This window comes from Haemaphysalis longicornis, unplaced genomic scaffold (genome assembly GCF_048455015.1).
Source record: "Haemaphysalis longicornis isolate Haplotype H1 unplaced genomic scaffold, Haemaphysalis longicornis Haplotype H1 scaffold_17, whole genome shotgun sequence".
Taxonomy (NCBI): Eukaryota; Metazoa; Arthropoda; class Arachnida; order Ixodida; family Ixodidae; genus Haemaphysalis; species Haemaphysalis longicornis.
Window position 1 is genome coordinate 2,854,871 of NW_027526276.1, and position 15,065 is coordinate 2,869,935.

General features: G+C 44.8%; 1 protein-coding gene across 1 annotated transcript; it reads right to left on the minus strand.

Moving 5' to 3' along the window:
- Positions 1–4,134: 4,134 nt before the first annotated feature.
- Positions 4,135–9,850, minus strand: LOC144166349 (uncharacterized). The gene is made up of 2 exons (XM_077695874.1): positions 9,742–9,850; positions 4,135–4,698 (listed from the first exon to the last, which is right to left on the minus strand). The coding sequence occupies exons 1-2, from the start codon at positions 9,812–9,814 to the stop codon at positions 4,151–4,153; spliced, it is 621 nt and encodes a 206-aa protein (XP_077552000.1). The 5' UTR covers positions 9,815–9,850; the 3' UTR covers positions 4,135–4,150.
- Between the last annotated feature and the right edge of the window lie 5,215 nt (positions 9,851–15,065).

Sequence of the window (15,065 nt, forward strand, 5' to 3'; positions counted from 1 at the left end):
TTAGTTAAAACGTTACGGCAAGTTAAGAAAAAAGTTAAACTAAACTAAAGACATGTAAAAAAGGAACACATCACCAAGATTTCACAAAATTACTTAGACCAACGCTATATCGCGACTTAGCGTTTAAAAGCGAAGCATGCAGTGTATTTTTCCTCATGTTATCGATCGTGATCGAAAACGCAACACGGTCACTTCAGTACTTTAAAAAAACAAGCCTTATCAATAGCCGCAGTCAGACCGCTGATTTCGTCAGTTGGGAACCACATGCTTTGGCTATTATCTCCTCGCTTTTGTCTCATTGCTCCCATAGCATCTGCGGTCACCTATTGCAAAAAAATATCTAAGTTCCGCGCGTTTCTTTTAGCGCTGCATAAGAGCTTGAAGAGAACGCTGGTCCTAGGCAATCAATAAATCCTGGAAGTTTTAACCAACAATGCTACTAATGGCAACGGTCTAATTAGCGTCGCAGTATGGCGGCGATGGGAGCAGTCTTAGCTTTTAGCCAACCAGCCGAACCTCTTCCGCTCACTGACTAGCCAGAGTCACTGTAATTAGTAATAATTACTCTGGCTAGTCAGTGAGCGTAACCGGTTTGTCCGGTAGGGTAAAATCAAGAGAGAGTGATCAGTTTGCAGTAGCAAAACAAAAAGCGAGCATTGCTGTACTGAATGGGAGCAGTCTGTTTTGATTTTTCCCTACCGGCCAAACCGCTTCCGCTCACTGAGTAGCCAGAGTCATTATTAATAATTAACAGTGACTCTGGGTAATCAGTGATGGAAAGCAGTTCGGCCGGTTGGGCAAAATCACTTATGACTGCTCCCATTGTCGCCTAGATGCGATACTAATTACGCCATTACAAGTGGAAAGTGCGAACATATGGCGGTTTCAATGAAATCAAACATTTGGCCATCGCATATGAAGTTAATCTAATTTTCATTGCTGCATTACCAGGATTTTTGTAATTTTTGTGTCCTCACTTCCCATTAGCGCTATCATCGCATATTCAACTCGTGTCGCTGACAATTGACTTCCAACCGCATTTATTCCGCGCAAGCGAGATGTCAATTTGCCTTGAACATTCTCAGCCACCAGAGTATTTGCGATGATATTTCCACACGACCTCAAACCAGCTTAAACAATTAGCGAGAAACACTAGACGCAAAAATTCGCCCATCAAATCCGGCCTTGGTTAGCCAGTGAGCTTCGCCCTTTAAAACAATCACTGCTCAAACTGTTATTCTAATAGGCATTTGAGACTATTTGGATAACCACAAATTGCTCAACAAACACAGGTAATTCGCCCCCAGTAATAGACACACGTATACAAACAAAACTTCAGCGTTGCCGTGAAGCGATGGTAGCATCACCACTTGCACCTTCCTTGTATTTGACTCCATATGAAAATGTAATTGTAAACCCCAAGATAAGAGCTCAGATTTTATTATACCTATTTTTACAGCGTCCATGATAGGTGTTCCGCACGTAAAAGTGACTGAATGTGAAGACGCTCCCAATACTTTGCTTATACCAGTAATGTCCGTCTAGTATGAGATGTAGAGTGCGCGTCAGGCTTGTCTAGGGCAAGCGAGCGCGCGGCTTCGGAGCATGCTGGCGACATCTGCTGATAGCTGCTGGGTTAGAGACAGCTTGCCATTGCGCGTGCGCCGATCTCGGACAGAATCAAGCCGGTCGTGGTTTCGCATGTGCCGCTCGAATTTGCAGACGCCACCACCCTCGAGGGGCACTTATCTTTCACAGTGGCAGCTGGGAGCGTTGACAGGCCAGATAGACGCGTCGTTCGACGCGGTGCAATAACCCAGCAGGCGGTTACGTAACACTACAAAACGACCTCCGCTAATCTTCTGAATCTCACGTTTAGCAAACGAAAAGCACGCAACAAGAACGCAGTGAAGCGCTTTCCGTCGAAACTTTTGACTGATTAAGTAACGGCTGCACTGATAATGCATCGCGTCAAATTACGCGCTTATGCCCGTGTCACCGCCTACGATTGGCACTGCAGAATAAAAGTGCCCCTTGTGGGGCGTGGCGTCTCTAAGTTTGAGGGGCCCATGCCAAAAGACGACCGACCTGAGTCTGTCCGAGATCCACGCACGCGCAATGGCAAGCTATCTCCAACCCAGCCACTATCAGCAGATGTCGCCAGCGTGCTCGGAAGCCGCACGCTCGATTGGCCTAGAGATGCCTGACGCGCACTTTACAGGAACGTAATTAAGATTTACACACATAGCAGTGCAATGTTTCATCAAGATGAAAAGCGTGATCTTTTTTCTTTTAATGTCAGGAGTATAATATTAAATCTTGGGATAACAGCACGAAACGACGGGGACACAAAAAAAGAAGTGATAGAAAGAAGGTTCGCGCTGTTCCCAATGATGAAAGTGCACCAACTAGCCGAACTCGCCACCTAGTGTAATACGGGTAGGATGGAGTAAGGTTGAAACGCCGCTTCGGAGCGCTGTGCTTCCTACTCCCTTTTCAATCGAATGTATTGACAAGGAGAAAGGTGCACTTTTTGCAGCGCGTAAGTGCGAACAAAACCTCGATTAATAGTTGCAAGCTTCAAAGACAGTGGCTTCAAAGATTTTTTTAAGGCAGGCACACCGACTACAGGCGTTGAAAATTATACTTCAAGGGCGATACAATATGTTCAAGACCTTTGCACCACTTCGTAAACAAGGAACGAAAAGTTAACAGTTGTACAAAACAACCATCCCCGTTTTCTCATGATAAAATCATAGGAATCAACTACCTTGTCGGTCGATTGATTTATCGCTCACTATAGCAAGGCCTATTTCTTCGTACAAGTCAATACCGTAAGCGTGGTCGTCGCAATGTCTTTGCCACGTCGCGCAAAGAAGCCAGAATCGCTAATGTATCATAAAGCATGAATGGAAGAGTTATATCAGTGCGAATGCACCACACAGGTTTTATTCTCGTTAAAGAAAGAACAAATGAAAGAATCCAAAACAAGAAAATAATGCGCCACTCCGTCTTTCGGCGACGATAGTTGAACGCTATGATTTCTCGCGACTAATTCTTTGGTTGTCGTCTTCGTTTGGACTTTGACTCGCAGACGGTTTGCACCTTCACTCGTACAGCTTTGACTATGCCTACCGCTTGCTTGGGACTTTTGATTGCAGCTTCTTTGAATTTTACCTTTCGCCATTTTATTTGGCACGAAGAATGATTTGAGTTCAACCATCGCCGTCGTTACACGAAGCATGCTTCTTTATAAGTTTGCCCGGCCATGTACTCCTCTCAAATCTAAACTGCTTCGACAATGGGCTAATGCCGGAAATAAAGAAAAAGAAAGTGTCGGAAGGGTGCAATTGGATAGACGTCAACTTTATAACGCTATGGACCGAGGTTCGATTCGTACGATGGCAAGCGTTTTTCTTTCTTTCACTTCCCTCACGCTCATCGACATTGTAAGAGAAAGTTCTTTTCCCTCCCCACGTGCTCTACGCTTCATACGGCATCAGTATGAATTAGAAAGCTTGCTTTAAAGACAGAGCGAAATACAGATGTGCAAGTTATAGGATAAGGACACTTTTCTGGACAAAAAACTTCGAACCTGACAAAAGCTTTTACGACGCCTGATTCCTCTTACGTATACCGTATATGCAAGGAATATTTTCGAGTCAACCGCAGCCGCCTAAAGGAAACACCTGACCAGGCAAGACATGGCTACTAACTGGTATTATATAGACGTGTAAACCGACACTTCGTGTACCTGATTAACGCCACCCTACTCTATTATCTTTGAGTAAATCAATATGGCGTGTGGCAAAAGTACAAACGTGAGTGCTTGCAACAAAATGTACTTCGTTTTCAATACAACCATCCTGTACTTCAGTAGAATCACGGCAATTTAACAATCATAAATTGTAAGTACCGTACTGGAAGCCTGTTGCTATATAGGTTATAGAAGAAAACCGCTAGTAAAAATTTTATACCCCATTACCACTTTGCATATTCAGCGCTGAGTCCATTTGCCCGAGCATAAAGAATTGCATGAACATTTTATATTCTACCCACCATACTCATCAAGAGTATGAGCACGGAGCTACGAAGAACAAGGGAAATCAGACAAACTAATAAAAACCTGAAATGGTCGTTGTATACTTTTTTATTTATGGAGGATTTCGTTGAATACCTTTTCAAGCACGTGAAATAAAACTGCATTCCACATCGTGCTCAGGAAACCAGATTTCACGCTGTTTATGGCAGCCGTGACTTTCTCGTTGATATCATCGTCCAGTCCTTCTATGCGCAGTGACAGTCCTACCAGTGACACAGGAAGGTTTCGTTCCGGATGAAGCTCAACGTTTTCTCCGGAGCCTGTCACAGTGAACTGACTCGTCAGGCGTACGACCAGCGCTGTAGCATCCATCTCGAGCGGAAATCCGTCCGGGCGACGAATCGAGCCCATAATGTGTAGGGGATTTTCGTTGATGAGGTCGAACTGGACAATCCTCGAATCCCCTCGGCAAAAGGTCAAGATTGGGCCGAAAGGGCGCAGGGAGTTCAGTCCGACCATGCGAAAGTCGCTGATGTTCACGCCCGTCGCGCCTCCGCCAGGCTTGTCATCAACTACCGGTGAGCGCAAGGCGGGAAGTTTTCCGAGAAAGTCGTATATAGCTGGCTCTACATTCTCGTCTTCGAAATCACAGCTCACTGCAACACCAGAACAGAAACGATTGCATCACTTCACATTTCAGCGTTGGTCTTGCATACAATACACTTTTTTCGTAGCTAAGGTACTGAATAACTACAGCCGAGCAGGACCTAACTTTTAGAATCAAGCAATATTTAGATATAAATACATTATTTATTTTTGTAACAAAGTTTTCATTCACGCGGCTCATGACAGCATGTGTTTAGCATGTAAGATGGTAAAAGAAGCACAGCAATGTCCAAACTTGGGTGAGTTGGTGATGCATTTCAAACCACAACATGGACGAAATCAAGAGACGAACAAATCATTGCGTTCATCCTCTTGCTTTTGTCCGTGTCTCTTTCGCTTGTGCTTTGGTTCAGCATCAATAACGCAGTTTTATATCCATTTTATTCACTTTTGTTTAATGTGTTTGTGTTTTTATGCCAGGACACAGGCTCTCAATTGAGATAAAGCAGCGAAGCGCAATTTTTATTTTTGACCACTATCTTGGTGTGGAATTTCAGTCCTATACAATAGACTTGTTACACTGCATTATAATAGAGATTCGCCGATATTGAAATAAGGTACTTAACCATACCAGTAGTGAAAGTCTTAGTATGGTTCAAGAAACCTACTGGCCCATAATAATCACAACTGGCTGGTTTTTTTCTGTGTTTCAACCTTCTTCGAGAAGTGATAAGTTATTTCGTTTGCGCAGCATATTGAAGGCATGACTGCTCATCGGGAAAATGTGGAATCCGTTCGCACATAACGCGCAATTCCGCAAAGTGTTCATTATAAATAGTAATACCGAGAGGGAGCGGTCGATGGCGGTTGGATAAGGACAACGAAAACTTCTTTTCATAAATTCTTACTGGCAAATAATTGACTAATTGATGGTTGATGCACCAGTTGCCGCAAGGCCAACTGGTGCAAAGAGCGCCAAAGCCGGTATTATGTATGATGGCTGAAGATGTAAACACAAGAATCACTCAACAGGAACGAAAGTAAAATCAGCAAAAGTCAGTAAAGATGGTTTGTGTAGAAGGCCATGTTATGATTATGCCTTATATAAAATTAGGTCTAAAAAGTTTAAGTGTGCTAAATATTTAAAAAACATGCTTGGCAGAGAACATGGGATCATCATACAGGAAAAAAGCTGCCTGCAGTGGGATGTGTAGTGTGCAAAGTTGTGGGAGGTGTTTTTTTCGTCGTGGCGTTGCGCTGCTGAGCACGAGGTCGCGGGTTCGATTCCCGGCCGCGGCGGCCGCTTTTCTGATGGAGGCGAAAAGCAAAAACGCCCGTGTGTACGAGATTTCGGCGCACGATAAAGATCCCCAGGTGGTCAAAATTAATCCGGAGCCCTCCACTACGGCGCGCCTCATCGCCTGCGTTGCGTCGGCGCGTTAAACCCCACAATCAATCAATCAATGTTTTCGTCGTGTTGTGTCAAGTGCCTTGCTTTGTATGAGCATGTGAACTACACACCTGCTACACAGAGGTCTTGAAGACCCTGCGAGCAGATACGAGTGTGGGACATGTGTGTGCCCTATCTGTAGCCTAGCAATGGCATCTTCTGCGTATCTGTTGCTTGTGTCAGTGGTGTATGGTCCCAGTTGTGGTTTTATTGCGTGCAATGTTATCGGTCTGTCCACTCCAGCGTGTTTGCCAGGTGTTGCGAAGTTGTTGTATGATATGTGACTTCATGTAAGTGCAGTATAATATTGTTACGTCTACTAGAAAGTAACCACATTGCTGTGTTCTCGAGCAAAACCTTACCATTCGCATTTGCGCGGCGCTAATTAGTCACAGTTACAACTTAGTAAGACTTAGACTAACGATTCATCCAATAGTGACTCTTAAGGAACCATCCACTTAAATGCACCCCGGGATATTAGGGTTTTGCAAGGATAATTCATGCACTGCCCTCCATATATACTGTATTCTAATAATATGCAAGGAAGGACGTGTGAGAATGTTACACCTTCCATAAGAGAAAAAGTCACCAGAACTCTTTCTGGGAGTTATGTAACCGCAGCATGTTTTATATGCGTTTAATAAACGTCATATTTTGACTAGGCACAATGCTCGTTCATTACGTTATAGGTGAAACACTCTAATTTCCGATGTTTAGTAAGCACGGAACCGACCAAATTACAATCTCGGTACGTCATACTCCGCGTTTCAGAAGCTCGCGCTAACCAAACGCAGCAAGTTGCGACCCAGGAAACGTTTCTCTGAAATTAGGCTACTTTTGCCGTCTGCCCCGTCACAAGGCTTGGTATTTTCTCATGGCGCTCAGAATGCACTGATCAGCCATCTGCCACCTGCTGTCATATCGAAGACGGGATTTAGCAAAACTGGATTAGTCTCACTAGATAAGATACAGAGTGCCGGGACTGAGCCACGCAAATGAGCAACAGCCGCCATTTCGGTGTTTATCAGTGCTGCCAGATTTCCCATTCTGCGGCCTCACCGTTAAGTTTGATTAGGTCATTTGTAAACAACAACACTGCCGAAGAGACATCAACACGGCATGTTCGGACACACTTCTGGAGCTGAAATTCTGCGAAGAGCGATATTCGCGTTCGGAACGGCTCCAGTCGCGCGCAGCCGCAGAGTAGGGAGGACAAGCTGTGCCGCAGTTGACCGACAGAAAACGCATAAACAACAAGATGGCGGGGTTCATGAACTGTTGTAGTATCAACAAATGTCAGGTGATGCGAACTGACTAATAATCACGGCGGCAGCACGGAACAATAGCTGAAATAAGTGCCAATAATCTGTACATAATATAGTGACACTATACTGGGCCATGTAGCTCTGCTTCTTCGAGCATAATCGTGGACTAACGCAATGTAGCGTCGAACGTATCCTCTGTCAGCTAGTATTCGTCCAGACAATATACAGCCTAAACGGGTCTAAGATTATAATGCGAATAATCATATCGCCAGCTGCGCTAAACCGACTCGGTCATCAGAAACACGTGGTTTGCAAACGGCGAGTCAAAATCCTGTTGACTGCAACGCATCATTTGTCTCGGTTGGTCACTACCTCGCCGACGGTTCACCAGATGGGGCAAGCTGACCTATCACGGAGCTACAGCGACTAACCCTGGGTGCGGCCATGTTGGCTGGCATGACGTCATTCGGCATGGTTGGCATTTTAGAACACGTTTCTCGCCGTGGCCTACTCTGCTGCCCGTGCGCATTAAAGAGCGCCGCCGCGGCTCTATGGGTGAATTTGACAATTGTTAAACTGCGGAGCTGTTTTACAAATCCAAGTTCGCCGTTGCGGGAAGAAATACAAGGAAAATGCCAAGCGCTGATGAGCGCGCGCCTTGCGGCGACTGCCAAGCGTCCCCAACACGCCCAGTGGTATTAGAAAAAAAATGACAAAAACCCCGACGGTTGAGAAAATTGCGACCGCTCGTGAGCGCATGCCCACCCATGTTTACATACATGGGAGCGCTTCCACAATCGTCTTGTTCCATTTCACGGTGACTAAATTGAGCTGCAAACTGCCCCCATTATGAAAATGGCGACCGCTCGTGAGCGCGTGCCTACACATGTTGCCATACATAGGAGCACTTCCACAATCGTCCTGTTCCATTTCACGGTGACTAGATTGAGCTGCGGACTAAATTATATCAAATGATGACTTTTCTTCGTGCTTATCCCATTTTGCTAACGACGCACTTCGAGCAGACAATGAGAGTCTACGGCGAATCTGAAACTGGAAAACGCTAGTAGTGGCGAATGTGGCGCTGGCGGCATCTGTTTACGGTTGGTCAAACTGATCGCTGTAAACGGTCTAGTCCCCCTAGCGTACCGTTTTGAAAGCAGTCGCGGGAAGCTCTGGCCCGCTTCTCACGTTTACCATTGCCTTTTCTGAACGTTCACGACTGAGACTGATCGTTTGAATGCATTGTAAATACATATTTATGTGAAGGAGTAATTCTGCTCGCAAATGTGGTGCATTTACGAGAGTGAAAATGTTTCTGACGCGATGCTTGTGTGGCACACTCGGTCTCTATAAGCTCCAGGTGTGTGTCACAGGCCGACGTCGTGAAACCTGCATGTGAATGGAGCTGATTGTCATTCCACTAGCCTAAAATTTACTACGAGTGTCAGCTCAAGCAACGTTTCCACACATGCCCATGCTACGGCTATACACTGCAATGAAAATCGGTTTTGTGCGCCTACCTAATCTAGCGCAGCATTCATACCAGACAGCACCCCAGTTATGCTTGTCAATATCATTTAAGGTATTGAAAACTACCCTTGACTAGCCAATGTGGCATAAATTTTATGAGCATTCTACGAAAGGCGTACGATGTACAATGCAAACTTATAGTCGAGAATCAGCGCACCATCATAAAATTCTGACGCTGGTGTTATCACAACCTGTATTACACAGTGCAGGGCGCGCTGCTAGCTGTGAGGCTGAGCACAGTTCTTTACCCTAAAGGCCGGTTGGTGGAAGATAAGGATGTAGTCTGAATGAGGAATCTGCTCCCTTCTAAAGAAAGGCTTAAACAGATGGGGCTATTAATGTTACAAAGGCCCGTTTTTGTTGAGATGTCGGCTGACAGAACGTATATCTAATATGCAGCTAAATCGTTGGTGTTCGAATGCAAATCATGCCTGAAATTTGCAAGGGGTGACTGTGTGTTTGTTTGTGTTTTTATTCGGCAAAAGCCTCACACAGCTGTTCGTCGGTTTGTGCGCCGGTTTCGCCCACTATGAACAGCACGTTACGAAAGGCTTCGCTTAGCGCTAATAATGGAGCAACGATGGAGAGGTTAAAAGGAAACGGCGAGATCAGGCAGCACGTGCCTGAAGCGTAGTGCGTTAAATATTGAGATGTATTTAGAAATTTTTAATTGATGCGGTGTCGCGGTAAACATTAGAGAGAAACACAAGAAAACATAAGGAGTGCTGTTATATACTCGGTACACAAATTCGCATTGTATGCTGACTTCTGCTCGTTTTCATTATTCCTTCCATGAGTAATCTGACTGTTAATAATTAGTTGAAAATGTGCGCCAGTGACCTTACCTTTGGCACACGACGCAAGAGTGGGCACAAGGGATGCAATCACGAGTGTGGTGCTGACCGCTTTCAGTTTCATTTTGTAGCCTGCAGAAGTACGAAGAAATACATAATTGAGTTCTTGACAGGCACGGGAAACAGAGTGCGATGTTCTTATAATGTCTGCATTCCTCCCCCTCCCCGCCCCCCCGCGTTTTTCTTCTTTCGGTAATTGCCAGAGAGAACTTTGAAGGCAGAGGAGCAACGCCCCAAAACAGTTAATTTAATTGGGATATCCTAACCACCCAATTAATAAAAAACACTGAAATGCAGTTTACGTTCTACGAAATCAATAAAGGTATATACAAGAACGTGCGGAAACTTTTAATTAATGTACAAATTTTTAAACGGATATTGAGAAGTACATGCTCACCTAATTATTTTTAGGAATGCTCAATTTCTAAGTATACTCAAACAATAACGTCCGTTCCGGCGTTATCCTACCTCATAAATAATCTGTGGTAGTCCTACGTGTATAAAGCAGGCAGTAATTATTGTCATAAAGACAGCATTTTCGGCGGGAGTTACGTTATCCTTGACTCTTTGTCCAAAATATTTTAAGCTAGTAGTGGCTCCCGAAGCAGTTAGTGACATGCCAGCCAAAAAAATTCGGCCGACACTAACAGCTGCTTATGTGTTGAAAGTTGGACCGTTTACTTCAGCGGGCGAACTCATTTCGAGTAACATTTTTGTTCTGTAGATCCCGCTTTACGAGCTATCTGTATGGTGACTGCAATGTGGCGGGTGTTCCTCTTACCTAATACTAGCACTTTGAAAAGGGTCCATCTAGTTCTAAGGCGATAAAAACGCACCGATCTTCTGAATCGGTTAATCGTCTTTTGTTAGAAATTACATCTACGGGCAAACTGGCTGCACCCTCCTTCGCCTTCCCTCACTCCCTTCCCCCCAGAGATTCGCAATGGACAGAGCTCTCCGCTGCCGGGGAATGTTTTCTACTCGAGTGCCTTCGAGTTCACCTGTTAAACGATATGGCACCACCGCCGCAGGAACTAAGATATGTTTTTTTTTTCAGCGCCGGGAACCTGCTGATGTAGGGTAGTGGTGACGGACTCGAGCATTACTTTGGAGACCCGGATTCGTTTCTTATACTGACACCAATATATCTAACTCCCTTTTACTTTATTTCAACATTCCACAGCCGCAGTATAGCACAGATTATGCTGTTTTTGCGTCTACTCTTTTTAAGCACGAAAGTGTTTTATGCCCGGGTTCACAAAGAGCTGAGCGCCGTCATACCCGTCACGGAAATGATGTCGCAAAAAAACGTTCAATTGCCGTGGCTGTGCAAGAAATCGAGCCACGATCTCCTTCGCCGCAACGGGAGGTAGACAGCGCTCTACCCAGTGCCCAACGAATTCCAGCGCAAGCGACCTACGAACACGCCTTATATATTTCCAAGTACTTTCTTCATTCAGATGCCCTCTAGTAGATGCTGACGCTTAGGAGACGTGAAGCGAAGTAGTTCATCATGACACTAATGAGCGCCGACAGTTGGCGCCTCGATGCCAGCGTCTTCGTGTACGCGGGACGCGGGTGAATTGAGGCACCCTCCGCCACATTCTGCTTTCGGTTTCGGTGTCGGTTCCGCTTCGTTCGCACGGTTTCAAAGGGGGTGTGGTTTCAGTCGGGTTACGCAATGTACCGGCGCGTGCAATCCATCGTCTCACGTTGATGTCTAACAGTGCCATACTGACGTATATGAACGGCGATTTCGCATGTGGATGCAAAAGAAATGCTCCGTTGAAGGCACACCTTCCTTTTGTGTTTCACCGATTCCTAGAAAAAAGGCATCAACCACATTTCCTTTTTTACTTTCTGCAGGAGCGGCCGCTTTCTGTACCGATTCGCAACGGCGCTCTTTTGCAAAACAGAGCACTTGACGCCTTTGCTTTAAAAAGATTATTTGAATAACGTCTCCACGAGTTCAAGGCTATCTAGACGCCTAGATGTGAGGTCATTCATTGAGCGCCGTTCCTCTGTGGTATTTACTTACGTCTGAAGCTTGATCTAATATCGTTATAGGGACGACCCCGCAAGCTCGACTTCTTTACCACTTTCTTTCGAGCCTACACTTGATGTGTATGTGCCTGGGGTGTCACTTATGACGGCTTCTCACGTATTGTAAAGAGAGCAAAAAGCGAGAACTCGGTCCTTTCGGACCGAGGGTATTGTAGGAAGCACGTTGTTTTTTATCAGTAGCTGTCCAATAGGGACTGCTCATTACGTACTACAGCTCTCGCGAGTGATCAGCCGGTAAACGTTATTTTGAAATGCAACAAAAATAACGTAAATATATTTTTTTTCTTTCCCAAAATACTACTGCCCGGTTTCTATCGATCACCCGTGGATATAAAGGCGCCCATAAAAATGCAATCCTTCTGAAATATTCGGTCTGTACGGAAACATGGAAATCCATATTTTTGCCTTTACGACACACTTCCAGAATAAAAACAGCATTATGTGTCCACCGCACATGATAATAAAGTACTGGATAAGGTTTAGAAAATTTGACACCGGTTTGATCTCTCTACGACCGCCAGAAACACCAACCCATGGTGTATATTAATTTTGTTACACGGAGTACGCGGAAAACAAACGAAAAACGCATGCTGGCTGCCGTATTTCACACTTTAATTGAGACAGAAACACACAAACTGCGTCAAAAGCCTCTACCATGAGAAATCGATTGCTTCTTTTCTTTTGAGAAACATTATCTGCATTAGTAACGGCCGTGTGCGTAATATTCCGTATGAATTCTACGTTTCCGTATTTCCGTTATGCAAACCATTACACTAGGGATTATACTGAAGGGAGTTATTAAGATTTGTAGATTACAAATACAAATTAACGGAAAGCCAACTTTAACAGTGTATTGTCTCTTTCACTCTTGTCCGCGCGCATACGATAATCGAAACGTACAGAAAATGACAAAAGGAAGACACAACACGAATATACTTTACAATTAACATCGCTCACTCTACATAGCTGTAACACACCCGAGCCCTCCACAAAGGTCTTGGGAAGAGTCGATCTACTGGCATCTGTCTAGTAAAGAATTATTAAAACAGGTAACTATGTGCAGTTCGTAGTCATGGCGCGCAACGGGTGTTGGGACGCGTATTAACAAACGCTTCGCTGCACAACGCCCTACATCACAGGTGTCTTCGCGCGTTACAGAACTTTAATTAAATGGGGCTCTAGGCTGCGCGTCAAACCTAAAGCTTCCATAAACATACCAAATCACCATTTAACAAAAAAACTAGCTGAAAAATTGCGTTCTTCAGCAATAAAATATTTCTGCTTTGAAAAACAAAATTGCCATGAAAATGAAAGCAGGCCCACTGAGGCTCGAATCCAGGCCATTAGTAGAAGTGCCGAGTCCAGAACCTCGAGGCCACGGAGCCCGAACGGCGGGACCGTTTTAGCAGCAGCTCAATATTATGGCACGCGCACTGACATCGCGCATTTCTAGTGGGGCGCTTTCAGTTAACTGTTTGGAAACACGCGCGAGGGAACAGGTTGCAGGAACTTTTGAGAAAAAAGAAGGCATACTGAACAGTAGCACCGGAAGTCACCCTCACTACCTTTCGCTGTCCCATGCCAAATTTAAATTATTACCTGCACCGCTCTAATCTGGCCCCGTCGCCGCTATGCGCATTCTGCAAAGAACCACAAACGATCGACAGTTTCTTCTTCTCCTGCCGACGGTTATTTTTTATAAGACGAAGATATTAGAAAGCAAATGCAGCCGGCTAAACTTCGCGCTATCTGCTACACTTATTTTGTCATTCGGGGCGAAGGAACTGGGATTCTGCCGCGGGGACTTAGGCCGTGCGTTGCACTCATTAATCCTGGAATCAGGCCGTCTGCCGTGTTAGACATCATTTGGCCCTTCTGGATTCCCCTGTCAAGTATATGCGCACCTATCTCACTGCTTCGCCTCTACCCCATTCTTTCTTCGTGTTTCTTACTTTCAATTTTCATTCAATAATGTTCATTTTACCTTTTTATTTATTTCTCTAGTCATCTACTGCTAATCCATTGTAATATTTAAATATTTTTCTTTCCCTACAAAAATTGCATAATTTCTTCCAGTAAGGCGCCCATTTCCTGGCCAATCCCCTGAGTAGGTACGCGTCATTTCAATGGTACCACCACCACCACCACCACCGGACCTACATGCTTCACGTGTGCACCCGGCTCGTGCATTTTGACTTCAGCATTTGCTTGTTTCGTCATACACACTAAGTAACGGTGCTCACCGATAGGCTCAATAAATTCGCAATTGGTCCTTGAAGGGCGCCATCGTTTTGTGAAAGCTCTTTAACATCGTATTCACTAATTAAACATCTGCATTTAGGGGAAGATATTTTTTCTCGAAGCAACAAAACTCTCTTGGAATCAAAACAAAATTTCCTGCGCCTTTTCTAGTAGCAGTGTTTCTGACGGCGAAAGCTCCACACATCAAGCGTTGCAGGCCGACGAATTTCCTTGTGCGGTCGGCATATAATTGCTGAATTAAAACGTTCACGTGGTATAGGACTTTCCCTAGTAGTGCGCCGCCTATTTTAACGCGGAAACGTTAAGGAGCTCATGCAGCATAATGTTGGTTTTGATGGCGTCGCTTACAAGTCGGGGTTAGTCGATTGCGGCCCCTGAAAGTTCACATCTGGCATTTCACATCTGGCACATGTGTATTCACATCTGGCATTCACATCTACGCGTACGATGAAGGCGGTGTTACGGGGGGCTGCTCTAGAACGTCACTTTCCATGACGGCGGATTTCATGTCTATTTACCTATGCTCATGCTAGGCTATCGCGTTCACTTTAAATTTGAGAGGCCCCTATGTAGCCTTGACGATATTAGTATGGGAAGTGTTGTGTTGATGGCTCCACCAAAACCATGGCGAGTATGGAAATAAAAAATCCCGCTCGTCCTGTTTTCTGTTATAAGAAACAGTATAGTGTAGTTTAGTATGCGTTTCATTAGGAAGACCTTAGAAAGGTGAACCAAGAAAAATCACATTTTGTTACGTTCGAAAATGGAAATTCACCCGCTACAAAAACCATCCCCTGTAAATAAATTCGTGACCACTGAATAACGTGCGATTGACCTGCCAAATGGACGTACATTGGCTTCGCCCTAATAAATTTATCATTGGGCCGAAAACAAGAGCGGAGAATCGTTAAAGAGATCATTCATAATTTGGAATAAGGTGTACTGGGCAAAATGCAGAGAATGACATTTCAAGGGCACATTTACCTTCA

Bases quoted from the DNA above. Each gene is read 5' to 3' on its own strand.
- LOC144166349 (XM_077695874.1), bottom strand. From the start codon at position 9,814: ATGAAACTGAAAGCGGTCAGCACCACACTCGTGATTGCATCCCTTGTG. The intron at 4,699-9,741 runs GTAAGGTCACTG...CTGGTGTTGCAG, and splicing joins TCTTGCGTCGTGTGCCAAAG to TGAGCTGTGATTTCGAAGAC.